At 40.3% G+C, this 22,041-nt stretch overlaps 1 protein-coding gene across 3 annotated transcripts in view; it reads left to right on the top strand.

The window, feature by feature from the left end:
* Nucleotides 1–22,041, top strand: part of EPS8 (EGFR pathway substrate 8, signaling adaptor) — a 170,466-nt gene that overhangs the window by 80,391 nt on the left and 68,034 nt on the right. For all 3 annotated transcript variants that reach the window (XM_089527689.1, XM_089527688.1, XM_089527690.1), the window contains exon 2: nt 19,314–19,392. In XM_089527689.1, coding sequence (XP_089383815.1) covers nt 19,331–19,392 — 62 coding nt within the window. In that variant the 5' untranslated portion in view covers nt 19,314–19,330. The remainder of the gene's footprint in view (nt 1–19,313; nt 19,393–22,041) is intronic.

The following is a 22,041-nucleotide window of genomic DNA, read 5'->3' on the forward strand; positions in this document are numbered from 1 at the left end:
GCACTCAAAATCAAGAGGCATCTCACTGTTTTATTAGCAGTTGTGTTTTATAAGGAATATGTTTTCATGGGCCAGATTTTGAAATTCAGCCCTTGGGCACTGATGGGGTCTGGGGCCTACATCTGATAATATAATGCATGCTTTGCCTCTGTTGACTAGTCTTAGGGTGCATCTGCACTATAGAAATAATGCAGTTTGGCATCACTTTAAGTGCTGTAGTTTCACCCTATGGAATCCTGGGATTTTTAAGTTTACAAGTTCTTTACAAGAGTATTGATGCCTCAAAAAACTACAAATCCCAGGATGAAGCCGTGGCAGTTAAAATGATGTCAAACTGCATCATTTTAAAGACGGAGATCTCACAAAGGCAGGTTTCAGCTGAATCGGAGGAGTATCCTGGGACCTGAGCTCGACATCCTCTTCTGCCACTAGGCTACAGTGTGGATGCACCCTTAGTAAAGCAACATTTTGGTTTAGCTCACCAAAATGAGATAAGCCATTTATATTTTAAAAAATATTAATTATTCACCCCATGCTCCAGTCTTCAGCTTTGCCTTTTGCCCTGCCTTTGTGCAGATGAACAATATTTCTTTTTTCCTTTAAAAAAAGTTGCAAACCTTATCCTTCATTCTCCATATTTTCTCCTTATGGGTCTCTGTAAGTCTACTTAAAAGAAAAATTAACCACCTTGTTGTCCTGAATGTTTTTGTTTGTTATTTCAACATTTTCCTGATCAAGGAAAGTTAATAACAATTGGAACAAAATTCTGTGAAAACTTAATAAACCTAAATGGACTAGATCAGTTAAATGCACATTGTAAAATGAGAGAATTAACCGTGAGGGACAGTCTATGATTCCCTAGTAGATCCCATAATTCCCACGCAAAGCTTACCCTCAAAACATGCATTGCATTCCCATGTGATGCAAGGCTTACTGCTGTAACATGTTCAACACAATATGAAACACAGAATATGCCAGTACTTGAATCCTGTGATATTCCTCTTCCACAGTTTAGTAAAACTACACAATCATAATGAGAAAAGTAATTCACAAGTGAAACAACAGAAGTGACATTATCCACCCTGAAGTTACAGTTGTAATGTGACATACCTTTGTTATTTGGGATAGGAACCAATTACAAGAAACTTCCTTATAACAAGTTACATCCAAGCTGTAGTTCACTCACAGTGATAAACTAGGCTAGACATGTCCTTAGGACTGGCAAAAACATCCCACATGCTTCTAGAAATCAGTAACGGGCTTAGAACTATTTATATGGAAAGCAAGGGTGGGCCATCGTCCAGGGGCCACATTCAGACCCCCACTAGATCTGAGAGGGCCATGACAACAGCTCTATTTTTTGCAGTCTTTTGCGGGCTGAATGCTCCCTGTGAACCATAGTTTCCCCACCCCTAACTAGGGCCATGTTCACACTGATGGGAAAACCTGGCTCGAGGCTTTGGGATTCGTACGGAGCATAAGATGTTTGCACAACCAGCACCCACAACGGGTCGATACTAGCAGCACTCCTCCATGTCAGCAGCCACCTCCTGACCTCTTTTGCCTTTACGCTGACCAGTTTTCCTCCCATTGTCCCCACCCTGATGCACAGTCCACATACCCAGGCAATTCTCTGGAGTTTTGCATTCCCCATTCAGAGCAAGTGGGAATGCTTTTTACTCCAGAGAATCATCCTGGTGCACAGAGTTGACCTATGTTCTGCCCATTTTGATCCCATATGTCGTCTAAACAGGCCACTGTAGGAATCAGGCAGGAACATTTGTTTTCTTCTTTGCGGAAACAACCAAAGAGAGAGAAAAAAGATAAACTGTAACAGTCAGTAGCCACAATTCCCTTTTAACTGACACACTTTTTTTCTTGCTGTGTTTGTTCCTCAGAAAACTGGGTGGCTGGTTACTGCAAGTCAGTCGCATTCTGAAAGTATTCATTTAATGCTGGACTGGTTCAGTGTAGGAGTTGCTCAGCAGTTAATGCATACTATGATGAAAGAGACACTTATCCATGGCATTCAAAGGCAGGCGTGAGCGATCGCTACAATATCCAGCTTACTAAACTGATGACATATCCTGTTACTCAGTGTGTATGTGTGTTTTTGCCTTTAGAGATGTGGCACAGTGAGCTCAGATGATAATGTTACAGTATTAGAGCTGCATCCAAACTTTGAGCATAAAAGTGCAAGCTTACAGCAGGGAATTTCATTTGAAAAGGAGAAGTGGGAAATTAGTCTTTTGGTGCCTTTCTCTAAGAGAAGAGTATCAGATGGGGGGGAATTGGGGGAAGGGGAGGCATACCTCTGTCAAAGTTTTGCAGTTCCTAGAGTGAACATGTTAATCAAAACTACAGATAATAATAATAATAATAATAATAATAATAATAATAATAATAGGTTTTATTTATATACCCCCAATCACTGGGAATCCAAGCGGTTTACAACAGAGGGGATAATCAAATCTACAGAAGTCAAAGCCACAAATGTTAAGGGCCAACTGTATTCTGCGATCCCACTTTTCCAGCTGCCTTTAAAATGTCCCAATTGCTCTTTCCTTCTTCCACTTTCTCTCTCTGACCTCTGCTTACTTCAGTTGCTGCAAACTGACTTCAAAGTGCAAAAGTAGTTTGCATTCAGTTAACTCAGGAGAGAAGTGGAGGGGGCGAATCTTGCCCTTCTTAGTAGGCTCAGGCAAAAGCAAATCGTTCTAGCCTCTCCTAGCTTGTTTTTTCTTCTTCTTCATTAAATAACTGTTGCCATCTTGACCATGTTCTAATATTGCTTGGCCACATATGTTCCAGTTTTCATCTGTGACATCTTGGAGGCTGTGTCATACCAGTGAGGCTTACATTTAAAAGCTTGATGCTTGTACTTTCATAAAACCCATTCATATTGGGGAAACAGATGACTAACCAGCTTATTTTACGCATTCAGGATTTAAAGATAATTGTGTCAAGGTTGTTGTCACAGTATAATTGTTTACCTGAGCAATCCCTTCCTAGACATTTCTGCTAGACATAGACTTATTATTATTATTATTATTATTATTATTATTATTATGTTCTAGGCCAAGGTCTCTTAAACATGATAATGCTTGTGGATGCAGCAAAGTCTTATAACCCCATCCTGGTGCAAGACAGGAAACAAGACCAGAAAATGGTAATAAGCAAAATGAAGCTAGGAAACTCTTCTTTCATGGCAACTGGAAAAGAGTGGGAGTGGGATGTGGCCCAGCTACACTAATTTGGAGGTCAGGTCTTAGGGGAATATTGGCAAAAGTGAAGGCAGCCTTTCTCAACCTTTTTACCCTAGAATAGGTGTAGGAAATTTTGGAAGTCTAGGGGGCTGCATTAGTCCTCTCCAAAAACCTTGGAGGGCCACATCTCCTATTGTACTCATTCATGAAAAAAACAAACTCTTTTTTAAACCACCAAATGCCTGCAGGGCCCTGTGTCCCAAAGAAATGGCTGGGGGGAGGGAGCAGATGTGGCCTGCAGGTGATACTTTGCCCACTTCTGTCCTAGGAGATTCCATGAAATGATTTCAAGTCTCAAGGAACCCCTGTATAAAACTTATTATAACTACCACTCAATAAAAAAATCCCACCCACCCCCCCACCCCCACCCCCCGTCACAATATCTTGTGGAATCCCCAGCAACCTCTTGCAGAATTCCAGGGAAGCCTAGTTGAGAAACCCTGGTGTAAGAACTTAGTGATTCTGGAATGGGAATTACATTATTTGGAAATGATTGCCCTACATTTATCTGGGAGATTTCATTGTTTTTGTGGGCCTTCAAGTCATTTCCAATTTATGACAACCCTAAGGCGAACATATCATGGGGCTTTCTTGGCAAGATTTGTTCAGAGGGGTTTGCCATTGCCTTCCTCTGAGGCTGAAAGAGTGTGACTTGCTCAAAGTCACCCAGTGGGTTTCATGGCTCAGCCAGGAATTGAACCCGGCTCTCCAGAGTCATAGTCCAACACCCACACCACTAGGCTACACTGGCTCTATTCATACATAGTTATCTCCCATGTGGGGAGATTGCAGCTTTTTCTATCAACCATGTGGATTTTTCACCATTGAAAATCTGCCCTCTACTCACTCGTAAAGCAAAGCAGTCTCAAGATCAGCATTTTACTGGAGCTGTTTCCTTGGACTGATAAATGGACAGAACTGAAGTGGATGATTGTTTCTGGTCTCGCTTCCCTCCCTTTGCCTGGTCTGTCTTCTGTCCAGTAATTTACCCCCTTCTGACAGGAAGCAATGAAACGTTATCAACTTCGTCTCAAAGGCACCATTGGACTTTCAACTGTGTAGAATTTGCTGCTAGGACACTTATCACAAGAATGGCATTGATAAATTGGGACTGCATTGTCCATACGTTGCTTTTCAGTTTATTATTTTTTCTACTGATAGTTTAGCTATATTTTACTTAGCATGTTTTTAATGATGTGAACAGTTTGTTTGTATTACATTTAATTTCTATAAGCTCCTTTGATTCCTCAAGCTGAGGAAAAGCTGGCATATAAATAAATTAAATATATTATTATTATTATTATTATTATTATTATTTCTACTACTCTGATTTTGATTCACAAAGGGCTAAAACAAGATAAGTGAAAACTGGTTAATAAAAATATAAAGCACAATTAAAACAACCATCCCTTTTAAGCACCATTAATTTTTCTAAAAAGTACAGTAGGCCCTTGGCATCCACTGGAGTTTGGTTCCAGGACCTCCTGTAGATACCAAAATCTGTGGATACTCAACTCCCATTAAATACAATGGCACAGCAAAATGGTGTCCCTGATATAAAATGGCAAAATCAAGATTTGCCATTTGGATTTTATTTATATTTAAAAATATTTTCCAGCTGTAGATGATTGAACCCATAATAAGGAATCCATGGGCATGGGGAGCCAACTATATAAAATCTTTTTAAAACATAATAAACTACAAACATGAACAATCACTCCCCATTATAAGTCTCTCTGTAACCAACAAATCATGAAGTGTCTGTTTGAATAAAATGGCTTTTACTTGCCCATGAAAGGAGAGCAGAGGGGAGGATCAGCATCGAAAAGAATTTGATAGCTGGGAGCAGCCATGGAAATGTGTTGTCACCAGATGAGCCAAGAGATTCCCCCCCCTCCCCAAGATCTTAATAATCAGGCAAGTTTGTATAGGGAGATACAATCTTTCAGATAGTCTTGAACTAGGCCACATAGAGTTTTAGAGGTCATAACCAGCACTTTGAAATGTGCTTGGAAACAAACCGGTTGCCAGTTAACTTGTTTTAGCAAGGGAGTTACAGGATTCCTGTAACTGGCCCTGGCCAGCATTCTAACTGCAGTATATTGTACCCACTGAAGTTTCTGAAGAATCTCTAAAGGCAGCTTTAGGCAGAGTGTGTTACAGTAGTCTAAAAAGAGTGTAATCAAGGCATCTGTCACTGTAGCCAGATCTGACTTCTAAAGGAACAAACACAGCTGGCGCACTGGTCTTAACTGTTCAGATGCATTTTTGACCACATCTAAAACCTTTACAGAAGACCTTGTTGAAGGCTATAGCGTTCAATAGGAGGCCATGTACGGATGTGGGAGCTGGGCAGTGAAGGAAGCAGACAGACAGAAAATCAACTCATTTGAAATGTGATGGAGAAGAGTACTTAGGAGACCATGGACAGCCAAGAAGACAAACAAATGGGTTCTTGAACAGGTCAGACCAGAGCTCTCCTTGTAACCAAAGATAATTAAGCGGAGACTATCGTACTTTGACCACATAATGAGAAGGCATGGATCACTAGAAAAAACAATAATGCTAGGAAATAGTTTTTTGTGGGTTTTTCGGGCTATATGGCCATGTTCTAGAAGAGTTTATTACTGATGTTTCGCCAGCATCTGTGGCTGGCATCTTCAGAGAATGCTAGGAAAGGTGGAGAGTGGAAGAAAGAGAGGAAGACCACAAACCAGATGGAGAGACTCAATCAGGGGGTTATAGGCAAGGGCTTGCAGGACCTGGGCAAGGCAGTGGAAGATAGCAATTCTTGGAGATGTCTCTTCCACAGGGTCGGCGTGGGTCAGAACTGACTTGAGGGCAGCTAACAACAAACAACAACAAGGCAACACATATTTAAACATGTAGTCCATTTTCTTAGAATAATTCCAAGATTAATTTAGATCATTTAAACTATTTAAGTAGCATTCAACCTATGTGAGCTTTTCTATTCCCTGCTTCTCCTCCACTTCTTTTATGATTATCTTTCCTATGTGTTTGTTATTGTTGTTAACTGCCTTCAAATCAACCTCAGCTCATGGTGATTCTGTGAATTAGATATCTCCAAGACGCTGTATCCTGAACCACTCTGCTCAGGTTCTGCAGGTTCAGGCCTATGACCTCCCTACTTGAGTCTAACCATCTGGCCTGTGGTTTTCCTTGCTAAGTACAGCCTTTTAACTTTCCTAGCATTATAGTCCTTTTAAATGAGTCATGCCTTCTCATGATGTGGCCAAAATACAACAGCCTCAGTTCTGACATCTTGCTTTCCTGAGAGAGTTCAGGCTTGATCTGTTACAGGACCCATTTGTTTCTTTTTTTTTTTTTTTTTTAGCCATCCACAGTATCCTCAGCACTCTTCTTCAGCACTACATCTCAATTGAGTTGGTCTTTGTTCTTGATCTTTCTTCAGTGTCCAGCTTTCACATCTGTTCATGGTATTGAGAAACATGGCTTGGATGATCCTAGCTTTAATGTTCAATTTTATATGTTTGAACTTGAGGGTTTTGTCTAGTTCTTTCCTAGCAGCCCTTCTCAATCCTAGCCTTCTTCTGATTTCATGACTGCAGTCTCCATTTTGATCAGTAATTGATCCAAGAAACAGGTACATGTACTTGTTCAGTAATTGTCTTGTCGAGGTATTTGTACAGATATGTGTGAGTGAATTAGAGCTAACTGTAGTTTGGAATATGTATTTAGGATTCTCAGGAGGGGGCTGAGGAGGTACAAGTGAGTCAGAGGTAATTCTTACCTGTTTCTATTGTATTAAATATATATATATAAAACCTTAAATGGTAATTTAAAAATCTGCCAACAGCAGGTGGAAGCCCCAGTAGAAATTTCAGACAGTGACAGTTATGCAGTTGAGTTGAATAACCTAATGTGAAGAAGGAGAAATGGGTGTTGTGTCAACTTCTACAAAAAGGAGTATGGCCTTATACAAATAATGAAAGATGCCAAGGGAAGAAGGAGAGACACTGTTGTTGGTGGTTATGGTGGTTAATGGGGATTTCTGGTTAGCCTAGCTTACACAATTTGGCTCAAATAACCCTCAACATTCTTTGTATAGGGTGAGGAACTGAAGAAATTGCCCTTTAAAATAGTAGCTCTGTTTTGGGAATGAGGAGGAGCAAAAGCTGACAGAAAGTTTAGTTTATATGTATGAACTACAGTATGCAGACCTTGCTGTGAAGTTGAACTGAGATACAAAGTTGTTTTTATAAGACAGATATTCACACTGACTGATAGTGTGCCCTGTCTTTTTTTCTGTATGTATTTATTGGATCACTCTTCAGGAAATAAGAGTGAGCTATCCCGCCTGGAGCAGCATCTGTTCAGTGTTGGTTGAGAGATGTGATCTGACAAATATAAACAGAGGCTTGCTATTCATAAGATAGTCATGATATGTTACAGCGTCCGTGAAAAATAAATTTGGTGGCTAATGTGCAAAAGCCAAGAGGTCCTTTGGAGCAAATGAGTCTGTCTCTGTGTGTCTGTCTGTCTCTCTTTCTGAAGGTTATACTTGCCCTCATCACCACACAAGTCTGTTTCTGATCTTGGTTTTTTGGTGGCACTCCAGCTGTGGATCTAGCTAAGTGTATTCATCTGCATATTTGCAACGGCACAATGCAAATGCAGATGGACATGTCTCCCATGCCCATAACTGTTTGCTGTGAAAGATCTCAGCTTGTTAAAGTTGAAATTACTTGGTCTTAGACAAATCTAAGATTTGCCCTACTGGATCTGAGCAAGCCCCATCAGCTTCATCAAGTTGCCATGGCAGAAAGCCACATGTCTCTAAAGTAAACACTCAGACATGGAGGATAAAGGTTATGACTTCCTGTTTAACTCCAGAATATCTGCACTATGTTTGGATACTAAACAAATGTTGAAAGACCCAGTCTGTGGACATGCTACTGCTTTGGACTTCAGGTCCCCCAATTCCCTGGCCTTCATAGACATGTTTAAGAAAGTAACTTTTCCAAGCTGTGGATAAATTTGTGGATTTGCCTTGGCTGCTTAAAGAGAGCCAGTATGGTGTAGTGGTTGGTGCATTGGACTACAACTCTGGAAATCAGGGTTCAATGTCTTATGTTAATAAGTCCCATACATTAATTTGGATTGTTTGGAGAAATATATTCTTGCTCATCTCTTTTGGAAACTGCAGCATATCAGCTTCATCAACTGGTCTAGAGTTCTAATATTATGAACTGCTATTATTTAGCTGTAGGCTGTGCAAATAAACTTGAAAAAGATAGTATGGAAAGCAATCTTATAGCAGCTTTGAGACTAACTGAAAGAAAGAAGTTGGTAGCATGAGCGTTGGTAGACGTGAGCCTACTTCCTCAGATGACAAAACGCATCTGAGGATGTAAGCTCAAGTCTACAAAAGCCTATGCTACCAGCTTTACTTTCAGTTAGTCTTAAAGGTGCTACAAGATCTTTTTCCATACTGATTTTATAGACTAACTTGGCTATATATTTAATTTTACCATCTCGGAAAAGATAGGGATAGTGGCTCCAGTAAGTTCTTCATGGTGGGGACATGGTCCAGTGGAGTTCTCAAAAGTTGATAATCTGCTAGCAAGAACGTGCCTGATAAATAAATAATTAAATAAATACATTAATTAATACAGCTGGAAATAATATTATTGGACACAGTGGAAAGATCAATAATACTAGGATGTTTTGCATTCATTGTGCAATAGCTGATGTAAGTGGTAAACCAATAACCCAATTGCTTATTAGACTGAGGGCAAGCACTAAGAGTAGATCTTGATCAGCAGTTCTTGATTAAACTCAACTTTCCTAGTTTGGATTTAATGGAAAATTTTGGGTTAAACAAATCCAGTATAAATGCCAATGCCAGGTTGTAGGGGAAAATGAACTGGTGTAATAAATCAGACCAATATTGTTACATTTGAACAGTATGAGTATTAAATAGCTTTTACATTTACTTTTTCATAGTTGTGTTCTTTCAGTGCCCTCTGTACACTTTGATGGGGGAGAAGGTGTGGGTGGTTTAAATGTAATGCCAATTTGGCATTGACCAGATGATTTGGCATTAACATGAATGAGACATTTAGACTCTTATAATTTTCTATCCCCTTCCCATCCTTCTCTTTTTTTCCCCTTGCATACAGCAATTCCTGTCACACACAACAATTCCCCTTGCATGTAGCAATTCCTGGTTTTCTATGCTGCTTTGAGGCAAACCATAGTTTATTGTTTTGTTTGGACTTACAAACACAGCTGAGAACAACCCAAGAGAGAAGGCAGAGAATGTTAAACCCTATTTGTGCATTACTTAACACACTTTTCTCGACCTTCAGCCTAGACTGGCCACACTCTACATCACTTTTCTAACACAGAAAGTGACATTTCTGAAAAGAAGAGGTTCTAGTCAGGGGCATCACGAGGAGAGGGAATGTGGATCACACTGCATGACACCCTGGAGTGGTACACCTGGTGAGACTGGAGTGACTGCAAGGCAAGGGAAAAGGGGCATCACCTCCATTTCTTGCTCACCCAACAAATGTGACAGACCCAGTACAGGCCATTAAAAGGCTGTATCACACACACACCCATCAGCAGTCTGGCCAGGTAGTGGCTGAGTGAGTGGGTGGGCAGGCAATGAAGGCAGCAGAAGGAGAGGGGTGGGGTGGGGCAGTCCATCACTCCCCCCTTAGCCCTTATAAGACACCTGCACCAGGTGACACCAACCCAAGTGATGCCACTGGTTCCAGTTTATGAAGACGCTCTTCACATGAACAAGAACATGAGCATGTCCAGAGGAGGGTGATCAAAATGGTGAAAGGTCTGGAAACCATACCCCATGAGGAGCAACCTAGGGAGCTGGGTACGTTTAGCCTGGAAAAGAGAAGATCAAGGGGTGATATGATAGCTACCGGTATGTTTAAAAATTTGAAAGGATTTCATTCTGAAGATAGAACAGGTTTGTTTTCTACACCTCCAGAGAACAGGACCCAGAGCAATGGATTCAAACTACAGAGAAAGAGATTCCACCTGAACATTAGGAAGGACTTCCTGACAGTAAGAGCTTTTTGACAGTAGAACACATTTCCTCAGAAAGTGGTGGAGTCTCCTTCTTTGGAGGTTTTTAAACAGAGGCTGGATGGCCATCTGTCAAGGGTGCTTTGATTGAGAGTTCCTACATCGTAGGAGTTTGGACTGGATGGTCCTTGTGGTCTTTTCCAACTCTATGATTCTGTGAGTCTAAGAACCTTGGAAAAACAGGGGTCTTGCTTAAGTGGAAAGCCTCTATGCCAACAGTAACCTCTTCTCTTCAGTGAGGAGCATGATGACAGGAAGGTAGGGAGTATCCAGTCCCGTGAATCCAGTGTTGAAAAAAAGCATGGTAACTCTTGCACAGGTCTAAGATGCATGGGAAAGCTGGGAGCAGGAAGCATGAGTCAGATCAAAACTCCTGACTCCTCATTCATGTCTGAACCCTGTGTTGGTGAGAGTTTTCCATCTTAAAAATGGGCAGAATATTGTGTTACTAGCACAGTCTTGTAGTTTTGAAGCGTTGTTTTCGCCTTCACTTCTAGTTCAGCAGAGTTAAATAAAAATGCTGTCTCCAGAGTTGCTGTGTCTTTTGTTGTTTATTTACACATATATTGCTGTTCAGGGCATAATAAAAATGGAATTGATTTTTAAAAATCCTATTCGTTTGCAGGGATTTTTGAAATTATTATTTACACGCACAGTGGCAAAGCACTTGCAAGATGTAGTGTTCACCAGATGCTGGCATTCAACCAGCTCTGCTTTTTTTACTTTGACCAGAGTGAACAAAATTTCATATCAGTGACACAGCTGTTATTTCCTAGAGCTGTTAAAATGTGTGGAACTTTTCATAGAAACCTTTTGTGGGGGAACATTATTTATTTAATAATGTATATATTTATGCATTTTCATTTCTATAGTGCTTTCAGTTTTTTCCAGAAAACTCCAGGGTAGTTCAACAATAAAAACAGGTGCCATAAAACAGTAGTGATAAAAAGCAGTAAAAGCAATAAAATCAGAAAAGCCATTCATTAATAACCATGGACAACCACTTACTCTGTTCTATGCTAAATAGTGCTAAGCTTTTGAAAATTAATATGGCTGCTTTGGACGTGTGGTTTCTGGAAAAGGCAGAATGGTCATTTCTGCAACCCATTTAGTCTGAGTGGAAGGGTGCAATAAATGTCTCATTTTGGCTTTTGAAATTTTTAAGGCATGAGAAGGTTTTCGGTAAAGTGTTGTAAAGGATTTATATTGAAAATGAAGATTGTGTAGTCCTCCTGATGCTTTTGAGCTTTAGTTCCCATCAGCCTAACCAAAATAGCTAAAGGCAAGAAATGGTGGGGCTTACACTTGAGATCTACACATTCCCCATCCCTGGTTTATATAGATCCTGTCTACATGGGCCAAATAAACTCTTGTCCTCCCATCCTCTAGAGGAGTCTGAATGATGCAGGGCCCAGTCCCCAAGTCTGGCGCCAACAGTCCAGACAATGTTGGGCCTGTTCAGTGCCAAATCTGGGGTATATCCTTTTAAAACAGAGTAAAAAGGAGAACAGAATGTGTTTCAACAGTTAAATAAAATTCTTGCTTTTCCTTCCCATGATGTAAACCTGCATCACTCAGTTTGGAAAAGGGCTGAAAAACCCAGTTTGCTCTGGATTCTGTAGCCTTTCCCTATCCCTTTTAAACTAAGTGGAACTGTTTCTCAAAACCAGTGGAGTTAAACAACAAATAAAGCTTCAAGGACAGCTTCTCCTCTGAGGAATGTGAAGTACTGAAAAATGGGGTTGTGGTCAGGAAGGCATTACCGTTGACCAGGAGTTGCTCAATGTTTCCTGAATTTTAAAAAGGGTCATATTACCTATACAAGAAGCATTCAAGGACATATACAGATACATAAAGACATAACCTTGCTCCACTGGATAGGCCAGAAACATGAAACTAAAAATCCTCTTTAGATATATATGTTTGCGTGTGTGTGTGCCTTTATTATTTCAAACCAGAATGCCAGCAGAAACATTTGTATCACAGAGTTTGACCATAAAGGGACTAGTTTTTGGATTGCATCCCATACATGGAAGACTGTCAGGAACATCTTTTCAAGAACCCATAATGTGCAAGAAGAATTCATAACCTTGGGCCCAAATTCAGCTGCTGACTAGAGGATTCCGGGAGCTGTAGCCCCAAAAGTAACTTTTTGAAGCTTTTGAAGCACACCTAGGTTTGCCAACAGAAATACACTCGGTAGGGATCTGTGATCATTCCAGACTCTCTCACAAGTAAATTCATGTTATGCTGAACTTTCTCATTCTCACTGTACACTTTTAGATTGTACCTGTACAGCATCTTCATGTTTGCCCAGTCTGTGTGACCATTTGCACCTAAATGATGTGTTGATTGTGTAAAGAAATTGGAGAGTCTTGTGACTTCAGGGGTTAACTCAGGAAACTCTACAAAGATTCCCCCCAAAGCTATGTGAGTATATTGCAAGATTTAAATGAGTACTGTGAAGCCAGTGCAAACTTTAAATTAGTGCTGTGAATTATGTTATTAATGGTCTTGTTGACTATTTAATAAATGCTGCCTTCTTTGCTTGCTTGAATGGGATATCTCGTCCAGTGTTCTGCCTGGCACTATACAAATTCCTAAAAGGACTCTATGATAACTTTTGGGTTATTTCTTTTATGATCTGGTTCAGCATTTGCGTAGCAGGATCTGTTGGTGAGGAATACAGAAAGATACATTCATATAGAACTTCAGCTCTCAGTTCATGGGGAAGCTTTAAAAATCCTTCTTATGCTAAACTTTGCATTATTTATACAGCATCATCTCAGTCCCCTATATTTCAAAGTTACATAAGAAAAAAAAGTGCACAGTCTTCCATTTCTTTTTTGAAAAGAACATTTCAGAAAGCTTAAATTAAGCCGATTCTCATTAATTACCAACATTAATAGAGCTGCATAAATTGACAGCTCCCTAACATGTCACCACTTTTCATGTCTCCTCTTACAGCAGTAGTGAGCAACATCTCTAACCATAGATTACATGGAGCCCTTGCCCATTTTTTTTCACATCCCAAGCATCCCACACAAGTGCCACCAAATTCAGCAGCAAATGCAAAACAAAAGCTATTTCCAAGTTAAAACAAAGCATGACTTCTTTGAAAGCAGAAACACACCCTGAGCCTCCCAGAAATCTGACCTCTTTTAAACAAAGAGCATGTTTCCCCCAGAAATAGCTTTCTTTTTACTGTCACTGTGCCACCAAATTCCAACAGGAGGGGACAAACCCTGGCAGATATTCCAGTACATCCTTTGTACATCCACTACAACCATTCTAGGTTTTTCAGGCCTTGAATGGTTAGCTTACCCTCTCTCTGTCTTCTCTTCCTCCACTTTGTTGAAGCTGTGCTTTATACCACCCATGACTTTCCTTTCCAATTCCATCATGATCAAGGTACCATCCTTTAGTCAAGGCTACACTGTGCTGACCGACATGCAGCTCAGTTGTCTGATATGCCCTTACCTACAATGAGCAGCAGGCAATGTCAGATGGTAGCATCCATGTCAGTGGGATGATGAATCCATGCTTGGGTTTAATTTGAATTTAACAACGGAACTATCCAAGATGCTAAAGTTATGTTAAGAATAGGGTTAAGCACTTTGGATACTTAGTTTAAAGTTCAGACTAGCAGCATGAGTGTATTCATTGGCAGTAGTGATGTCCTGAAATTATATAGCAGTACATTGTCTTATATTATGGATGAAATCATGGACAGACCCAGCTCTCCTCCTGCCAAAAGCACAACCTGAGCTTTAACTGAAATTTGCAAAAAATATCCACGTCAATGTCATACCTAGATAGCAGACTTAACCATTTTGGTTAACCAAGTATGCCACATATTATTTCAGTGGAATTTCTTCATTAAAAATGATAGCTGTGGCTTCTCTTAGTCCAGTCTCTGAAATGAACCTCAGATTATTTCAGAAATATTTCAAATGCAGCCATATGTAAAACTGCTGAATACATTTTGCTTGACTTCGACACCATGTTCAGTAACAGAAATAAAAGCTTTCAAAATGCAAAATTTAAAATTACAACTTTGAGTAATAGTCCATCCAGAAATAAAGCTCTTAGGCTCTTAAAACTCAACCTGTAGTCTGAAAACGAGCAAGAGAAGCATGTGGCTTGACAATGTGTTATTTGAAATTGTGCAAAAATGTTCTGTAAAAGGTAAAATTTTGAGGTGTCTTAGCAGGAATTATGGCTCAGTAGTAGGGCACATGCTTGCACACAGAAAGTTCCAAGGTGAATCTATGAGAAACCTGCATAAAAAGATATAAGGTGGTAAAAGCACCTTGTATCTACTAAAATCCAAATGTCTTCCAATCTGGGATGGACAATTTCATACTCTCCAGTATTTTGCAGATGAAAATTGGGAAATACGTAGCCAAACAACATCAGAGTGTAATCAAAATGATAAAAATTGCTAATGAAAAAGAACTAGGAGGGGATGCAGTAGTTTGCTTCTGCCTAAGTAAAAGATCAAGATTCTTCCCCTTCCTCTCCTCTCCAAAACTGCAAACTGGTTGCAACAAGGGAAGTAGCTGACAACAAAGGGGGAAATTGGGAGACCAGAAAGTGGTACATTTTAAAAGCAACTGAAAAAGTAGATTGATAAGGACTGTCCTTGCCAACTTGGAACAGTTGGAGGGTATGAAAGTTCTGAGGGCCATTGGCCCATATTTGCCTTCTCTTGTACCTTAGCAGGGTCAAGACCTTCACACTATTGGGAAAACGTACTTTCAGGTCTGGTGACAAAATACATTGGATATCCAAAGCAGATTGTGGGTAGGGGAGAAATGTGTTTATACAAACTGTACCCCCCCCCCCATGGCTCTGGAAGATACATCTTTCTATGGGGAAAAGGTTTTTCTGCTTTGGAGAGTTGGAGGGGCCGGAAAGGTACACTTCAGGATCATATGCATCCCACAGATGGCACTTTATCTACCTCTGAGTTATGTCAACCAATGTTCAGAGTTGGTTTAAACAGGTGCATATGTATGATATGTGTTTATAAAAGTCCTTCTTGAGAAGCTTTGTTGCATTTTAAGAAATAGTTCTCTTCAGCCATGCTGTCAGTTACATTCCTTCAGGTTATTTATGAATACTTAGGATATGGTTGTTGTCTGTATGGAATGTTTTTGCCACAGCTGACATTCCAGGTAGCTTTACAAAATACCATGACATTGTTAAATAAGTACCTACAGATAACATCAGGGAACCATAACGCTATATAAAAAGGACAGCATTAACAAGGTTGTTAGGTCAAGGGTGGACAACACATGGCCACCAGGCTACATGTGGCCCTTGAACCCTGTTTTTCTGGCTGTCTGTCATCTCACTGATTGCTGCAAAAAACCACATCCCTGAAATGAGTATTATAGCTATTGGGCAGTCTGGGAGATTATTCCGGAAAATGCAGACCTTCAGGTGCCCTAGTCCTCATTCAAGAGCCTGCATGGTATAGTAGATTGACTAACTAGGACTCTGGAGATGAGGGTTCAAATCCCTGCTTGAACATGAAAGTCACTGGGTGACCCTGGGCAAGTCACACTCTCACAGCCTCAGAGGATGGCAATGGCACCCCCCCCCCCCCCGGAAGAAACTTGCTAAGAAAACCTATGATAGTTTCACCTTGGGGTCACCATAAGTCAGAAACAACTTGGAAGCACACAACAACAAGTCCTCATTCAGGGTAGAGGCCAGGTTTTAGCTTCACATCTCCCACAGTGGGCTGCATGGGAATGCTTTGGTGACCTGGAAGCAGTGTGGTATCATTTCTGGTTTTACTTTTGGACGGTTTTCACCTCCTACTTTTTAAACAGGGTTGGGGGAAGGAGGGGAAGTACCACATTTTGAGGGTGTTTTTCTGCTCTTCTTTGATTATTCTGGGTCAGTTTTTGCCCTGTCCTAACTTTGTTTTGTTCTATGACCTTTGTGGGTGTCTGAAGAGCTTGGATGTTTTTAAAAAGGGTTAGGGACCACATGCAGCTCACAGACTCCACTTTTCTCACTCCTATCCTGGATCATTGAAGGCAGGGGTGGGCAACATTGGGGGGTCTCCTGGTATTTACCATTGACCATGCCCTCTCTTTCATCACCACGTGGCACTGCCAAAATTCATTACCAGAACAGCTTTGAAACAGTCAGGTGTATGGTTTGTCACCAAATGTTGAGCTCAAAACCAAGTACTTCAAAAATAACAATATCTTGCATGTTTTAGAGGGGAATTTCCAGTTTGCTTCTGAATGCTGGCAGTGTGATTTGAAGGGGCTTAGGACCTACAAAAATGGTTTTAGGTGGCTGTTTGGTTTTTTTAAAAAGTAAAGGTAAAGATAGTCCTTTGATATGAATATCTAATCGTAACTGACTGTAGGAGTTGGTGCTCATCTCTGTTACTAAACCAAAAAGCCAGCATTGTCCGAGGACTGCTCTTGTGGTCATGTGGCCAGCATGATTGCACCAAATAACTTCCCACTGAGAAGTGGTACCTGTTTATCTACTTGTATTGGCATGCTTTTGAACTGCTAGGTTAGCAGAAGCTGGGACTAGTGACAGGAGCTCACCCCATCGTGCAGCACTTGGGCCTCAAACTGCCAACCTTCCAATCTTCCAATCATCATAATTGGCATCTTAACCACTAAGCCACCGCACTACCCCTGCGATTTAATAGTTAAAGCTGCACTTTGAATTATACTCAGAAGGAAACTAGAAGCTAGTAATGTCCGTTGTGTTTTTAAAAATATTGTTTTTTATTCTTCTGGGCAATAAAGTGTGAAGCAGTTAAAGAGATAGAGAAAAACCACCAAAATGTAGGTTAGTGCAAAATGGCATGACTTTAGGTACAAGGAAGAAAGCTTTTTGACTTTCATTGCCCCTGCAAAAATTATAACAGCTAATTAAAAACACGAGATTCAGCCCAGTAAGTTAGAGAAACAAAAGACCTGCAAAAAAGGTGCTAATTAAATGCACTGGAAAGAACACTTTATACTAAAACATGTTGATGGGTCATAAAAATGTGATTGCAGACTGAGTGTGCTACCGTATACATTTCTGAAGATCATGTTAATTTTATACATAAACTGGGGACTTGATAGTTGCTGGCTGCCCTTGCTTCCGACTCTTGGAACAAGCTTGGCTGCGTTCCTTGTGTAGTTTTATTTTTCTCTTGAAAAGTAAGAGACAGCATGAAGTGCTTGCAGTTTGATGTCAATACTAAGGCAAACAGAGTGTGGCAGTCACCTTAGGATGTCAGGGTGAGGTGACAGATCCTTGGATTTGCAAAGAAGGCAATTGTGACAATGCTGAAAAGGGTCCTTGGGTTGGAGGATGGAACTCTCTACTCCATTTGATGTTATTTGTATCCTCTATCCCAAGCTAGCCTGCTGCCTGTAGGTGCAATGGAGGATGGATTTCAATCCCCCATTGTTGAAGTCAGTGGTGGATGGCGACTTCCATGTCCATGGGGACAGTCTGAATGATAAAAGAACTGTACAAGGTGCTGAACCATATCACCAAAAGAAGTCCAACAGCCTTCAAAATTTAATCTAAATCCTGGAGTGGAATTACTACCCGCTGATTACCTCTCTTTTAACTTAATTTCTGGGACACGCTGATGTTTTTTATTTACGCAATCCGTTCGATAGTCAGAACCAAACTGTTATACTTAAAGTAGCAAAATTTTGCTACATTATGTGTAAAATACATCTTCAAATGGTTAGTAATAATTGATGCTAGATAACAGAGATTAATATTGTTTCTTGTTTTAATAATTGTATTCTTAGTTTTACACTGGTCAGTGACCGAAATAAATTGTTGCTTGCTTGCTACTCCATTGTCATGGGAACCACTAGACACCATTGGCTGAAACAAGATTCCAGTGGTACAGATTTCAGTTTCTGTATGTGGAGTGGGTGCCATCTTGTTCATTGTCTTGGGGCAGAATGTCTTAGCCAGGCCCTGTCATGTGCATTCAGAAATAATACAAGAAAAAAACTTGTCCTGAGGATGCAAAACAGGGCTCTGTTGACTAAACAGAGCTGGAACGTTGGATACCTAGTAATTTTTGGAAAAGGAGCTGGAACATTGAATACCTAGTTATTTTTTGAAAAACAGAGTAAATTATATTACCAAAGTTCTTTTTAATAGAGTATACCTAAAACAGGGGCGCTAAATTGCTGATTTCAAATGTTCAGCTTTAGAGGGGATGGCTGTGGAACGTCAGTAACTGCAGCCCAAAAGCTGCAGCTGAAATGGTGCTTAGGCTCTGGATTAGGTATGGGTAACTTCCAGAGGAGGTTTCAGAAGATTGCTTCATCATTGTCCCCCATTTTTTTTACTTCAAAGAACAGAAAACCATCCCTGTGCATTTGACATGGTCTGCACTGAATCCCCGAAACTACTTGCTGCCCTCTTACGCAACAGAAGAAGTTATTTCCCTATTGAGAGCACTGAAGCAACATTTATCTACCAATCGACTTGACCTTTGTGCAGGGAATGGGAAGAAGCACCATCTTATCTGTTGCTTCAGGCAGCAAAATGTCTTGCTCCCTATTTTTTATGGAAATTGAGAGCTACATAAAAAAACAGTGTTTAGATGTGATGTAAAGGCCACTTTCTTTCCAAATGGAAACCAACCTAGGTTATTCTAGCAAAGAAACTGTAATAGGCTTTATATAGCTGCTATTTTGGTTTCCCTTCCTTTCCTTTCCCTTCTCTTCCCTTCCCTTCCTTTTCTTTGTAAAATACACACATTTCTTTGTGTCTTCAGTAAAAGTCTTCCTTTTCAAAAAGTTGTTTTATAAACCTCACATCTTTTCTTCACAGTCACTTACAAGTAGGCTATTCTGTAGCCTTTTAGAAGCATTGGCCAAAATAGTTGTGCTTGGATGTCTTAAATGATTTTTCTTTTCTCTTTCTCTTCTTTTCCCACAGAAGGAGTTGTGGTCAGAATGAATGGACATATTTCCAACCCCCATCCCAGTGTATATGGAAACTACTCTTCTCAAATAAAGTAAGTATTACGTACCCTCTTTCCAAATTTGTAGGGAAAAGAGTACAAAAGTCCTTACTCTCATATTTTTATTTTGATCCAGAGGCAATTGACATCTTGAGTGTAGGACCCATTTCAGACTTTCTCAGACAGTTAAAATTCAGAGGTTGGATGGGAAATGATGCACCAAGTATTCATTTAACTGACATTTTCCTCTAGCCATTCTGCAAACCATGCCTGGTCTTGTAATGCCTGAAATCATCCTCAGATGTAACACTCTGTGCGAATGTCCTGAAACTTCTTGAACTCAGCCCTTGAGTTCATACTCATTGATGAACTCCCTCTCTTCTTCTACAATTGTCAACAGGATATTGGGGAGGCACCAAAATTGCCCAATTCTGTCTTGAAAATCTAGTTGGAGCACAAAGAGAACATCTTCCAGTCATCTCAATGTTCACAGATATTCACAGCTGATGGCGATGTGCCCATCGCTTGCCTCCCTCTGCCAAGCTGGATGTGCTATGGTGTCTGTCAAAATGGTTGTTTCTAAATAAATAGAAGATCCACTCTGATGAAGTTTGAGCACTGGGCTGTATGACTCTGGAGACCAGGGTCTGAATCCCCACTTGACTGTGGAAATCCACTGGGTAAATCACATTCTCTCATCCTCAGAGGTAGCAAAGGCAAACCCCCTCTGAACAAAACTTGCCAAGAAGACCCCATGATACCATAAATCTCCATAGTTCTAAAAAATTCCTCAGCTTGAACAAGGATCAGGATATTTGTGTTTTGAGGCTTAGGTGAAGCTTAGGGACCTTCCATAGTATGTGTGTCATGTTAGGCCTGAACTCTTATGATCCCTTAGGCTTGAGCCCTCATTAGGCATAGGCTTGTACAGATCTCTCTCACGATTCACAACATAGCATTGGACAGTACTTGGAGCCTGTTCTTTGCATGATGAACAAACAGCAACTACTGTTGGTTTTCCCCATTTGCGGCTTTCACTTTTGCGGATTTCATTATTTGTGAATTTGATTCATATTTTCTCTCTAGGAATCTCTGTGTCCTCCATTACAACTCTGCTGGATGTTGACCATAGACATGCACTGGAGGACCAGAGATTAATAGAGAAAACACTCCTCTAGACTTTTGTAGGTCCTCCAACATGATTTTGTGGTCAACCTCTGACAGAAGTTGACCATAGAGTTGCACTGGAAGACCTAGAGATTCCTAGAAAGGTGTTTTTGCACGTTAAATGTCTTTTTTATTTGTGATTATTCCACTTTCATGTGGGCCCTGTGCCTCTAATCCCAGTGAATGTGGAGAGCCCACTGTAGTAAAATCCAGACTCTCTGGTTCCAGCCTCCACTTTCTAACATTGGAGTGTTGCAATAGCTGACTCAAGGCCAGAATCCTAGCACTTTCCCACACTGCACACTAATTGCACTATGATTCCTCTCAAATGCCATGGTTCCATCCTTTTGAATCCTGGGATCTGTAGTTTAGGTAGGGGAATTTAGCATTCTCAGCCATAGAGCTCCAGTGCCTCACCAAACCACAAAATACCACAATCCCATTACCCATTGTCATGGCATTTTAAAGTGAAATCATAGTCCTATAATTCTGTACTATGAAAGGGATTCTGTTCAGGAACCAAATTAATGGCTGCATTTTTTTTCCTGGGGTTGATAACAAGGGAAAGTGTATAGTACCTGCATGCTCTGAACATATTATTTCTTCAGTGCCTTACTTTGCTTGCAGACTTTTTTTGTTCTGCCACCATTTCTTGGGCTTGTGTAGTGTACTAATAGTTTTCTGCCTGCATAGTTCAGGTCTGGATTCAGGTAAAGCTGCCCTCAGCCCCAGCTTAACCCCAGTGAAGGTCACGCTTCAGAGGAATTTTGAGTGATACATTTATCTGCTCTCAATTAGGGTCAGGAAAAAAAAACCTTTCCCCTTGGGAAACTGCTGTCCTGTTGGTTTATGTACAATTGAATGAGTAGCAGCTGATAGGTTGTATACCATCAACTGCCAGAGGCAACCTTCTACCCTTGGAAAATTACTAATGGGATTTCCACCCAACCTCCCTCATTTAGTAGAGGAGAGCTTATGATTTCCAGTAATCTAAATAGACTTATAAATAGTTCTGAAGTTGTTTGTTGAAGCCAAAGCCATGCATAATTTATTTGTGGTTTTAAAAAAGCTGAGTAATAATTGGCTTTTAAAACAAAGACTAAGTACTGTGAGGCTGTTTCTAAAGTTATTTTAAGACTGAGTAATTTGAGGCTGTTTTTGTTTCTGAGAGCATCGCTGCCTGACTGTGCATGTGTGTACACATGTGCGCACACTTTAATATGTGAATATCTTCCTTAATTTTGTTGGATTGAATTGTGTGTGCTAATAAATATGCAGAAAAATATTAATATTCCCTAAGTGGTCCACAGTGTGGTATGGCCACCCATTTATTATAGCAATATAAACATGTGCAATCTTAAATATGTTTAAAGTGCCAAATAAATTTTATTTTAAAAAAATGCCCAAACTTATGAACTACTTATGAATATGTTTGGACTTGCAGGAACATGATCTGTATTAAATTGGATGAGGGCAACTCATTAAGGTCTTCCGAGATCAGAAAGGTTGTTGCTGATATTTATCAGTGAATATCCA

The sequence above is a fragment of the Sceloporus occidentalis genome, unplaced genomic scaffold (genome assembly GCF_023333645.1).
Source record: "Sceloporus occidentalis isolate IW3139 unplaced genomic scaffold, rSceOcc1.0.p SCAF_5, whole genome shotgun sequence".
NCBI lineage: Eukaryota > Metazoa > Chordata > Lepidosauria > Squamata > Phrynosomatidae > Sceloporus > Sceloporus occidentalis.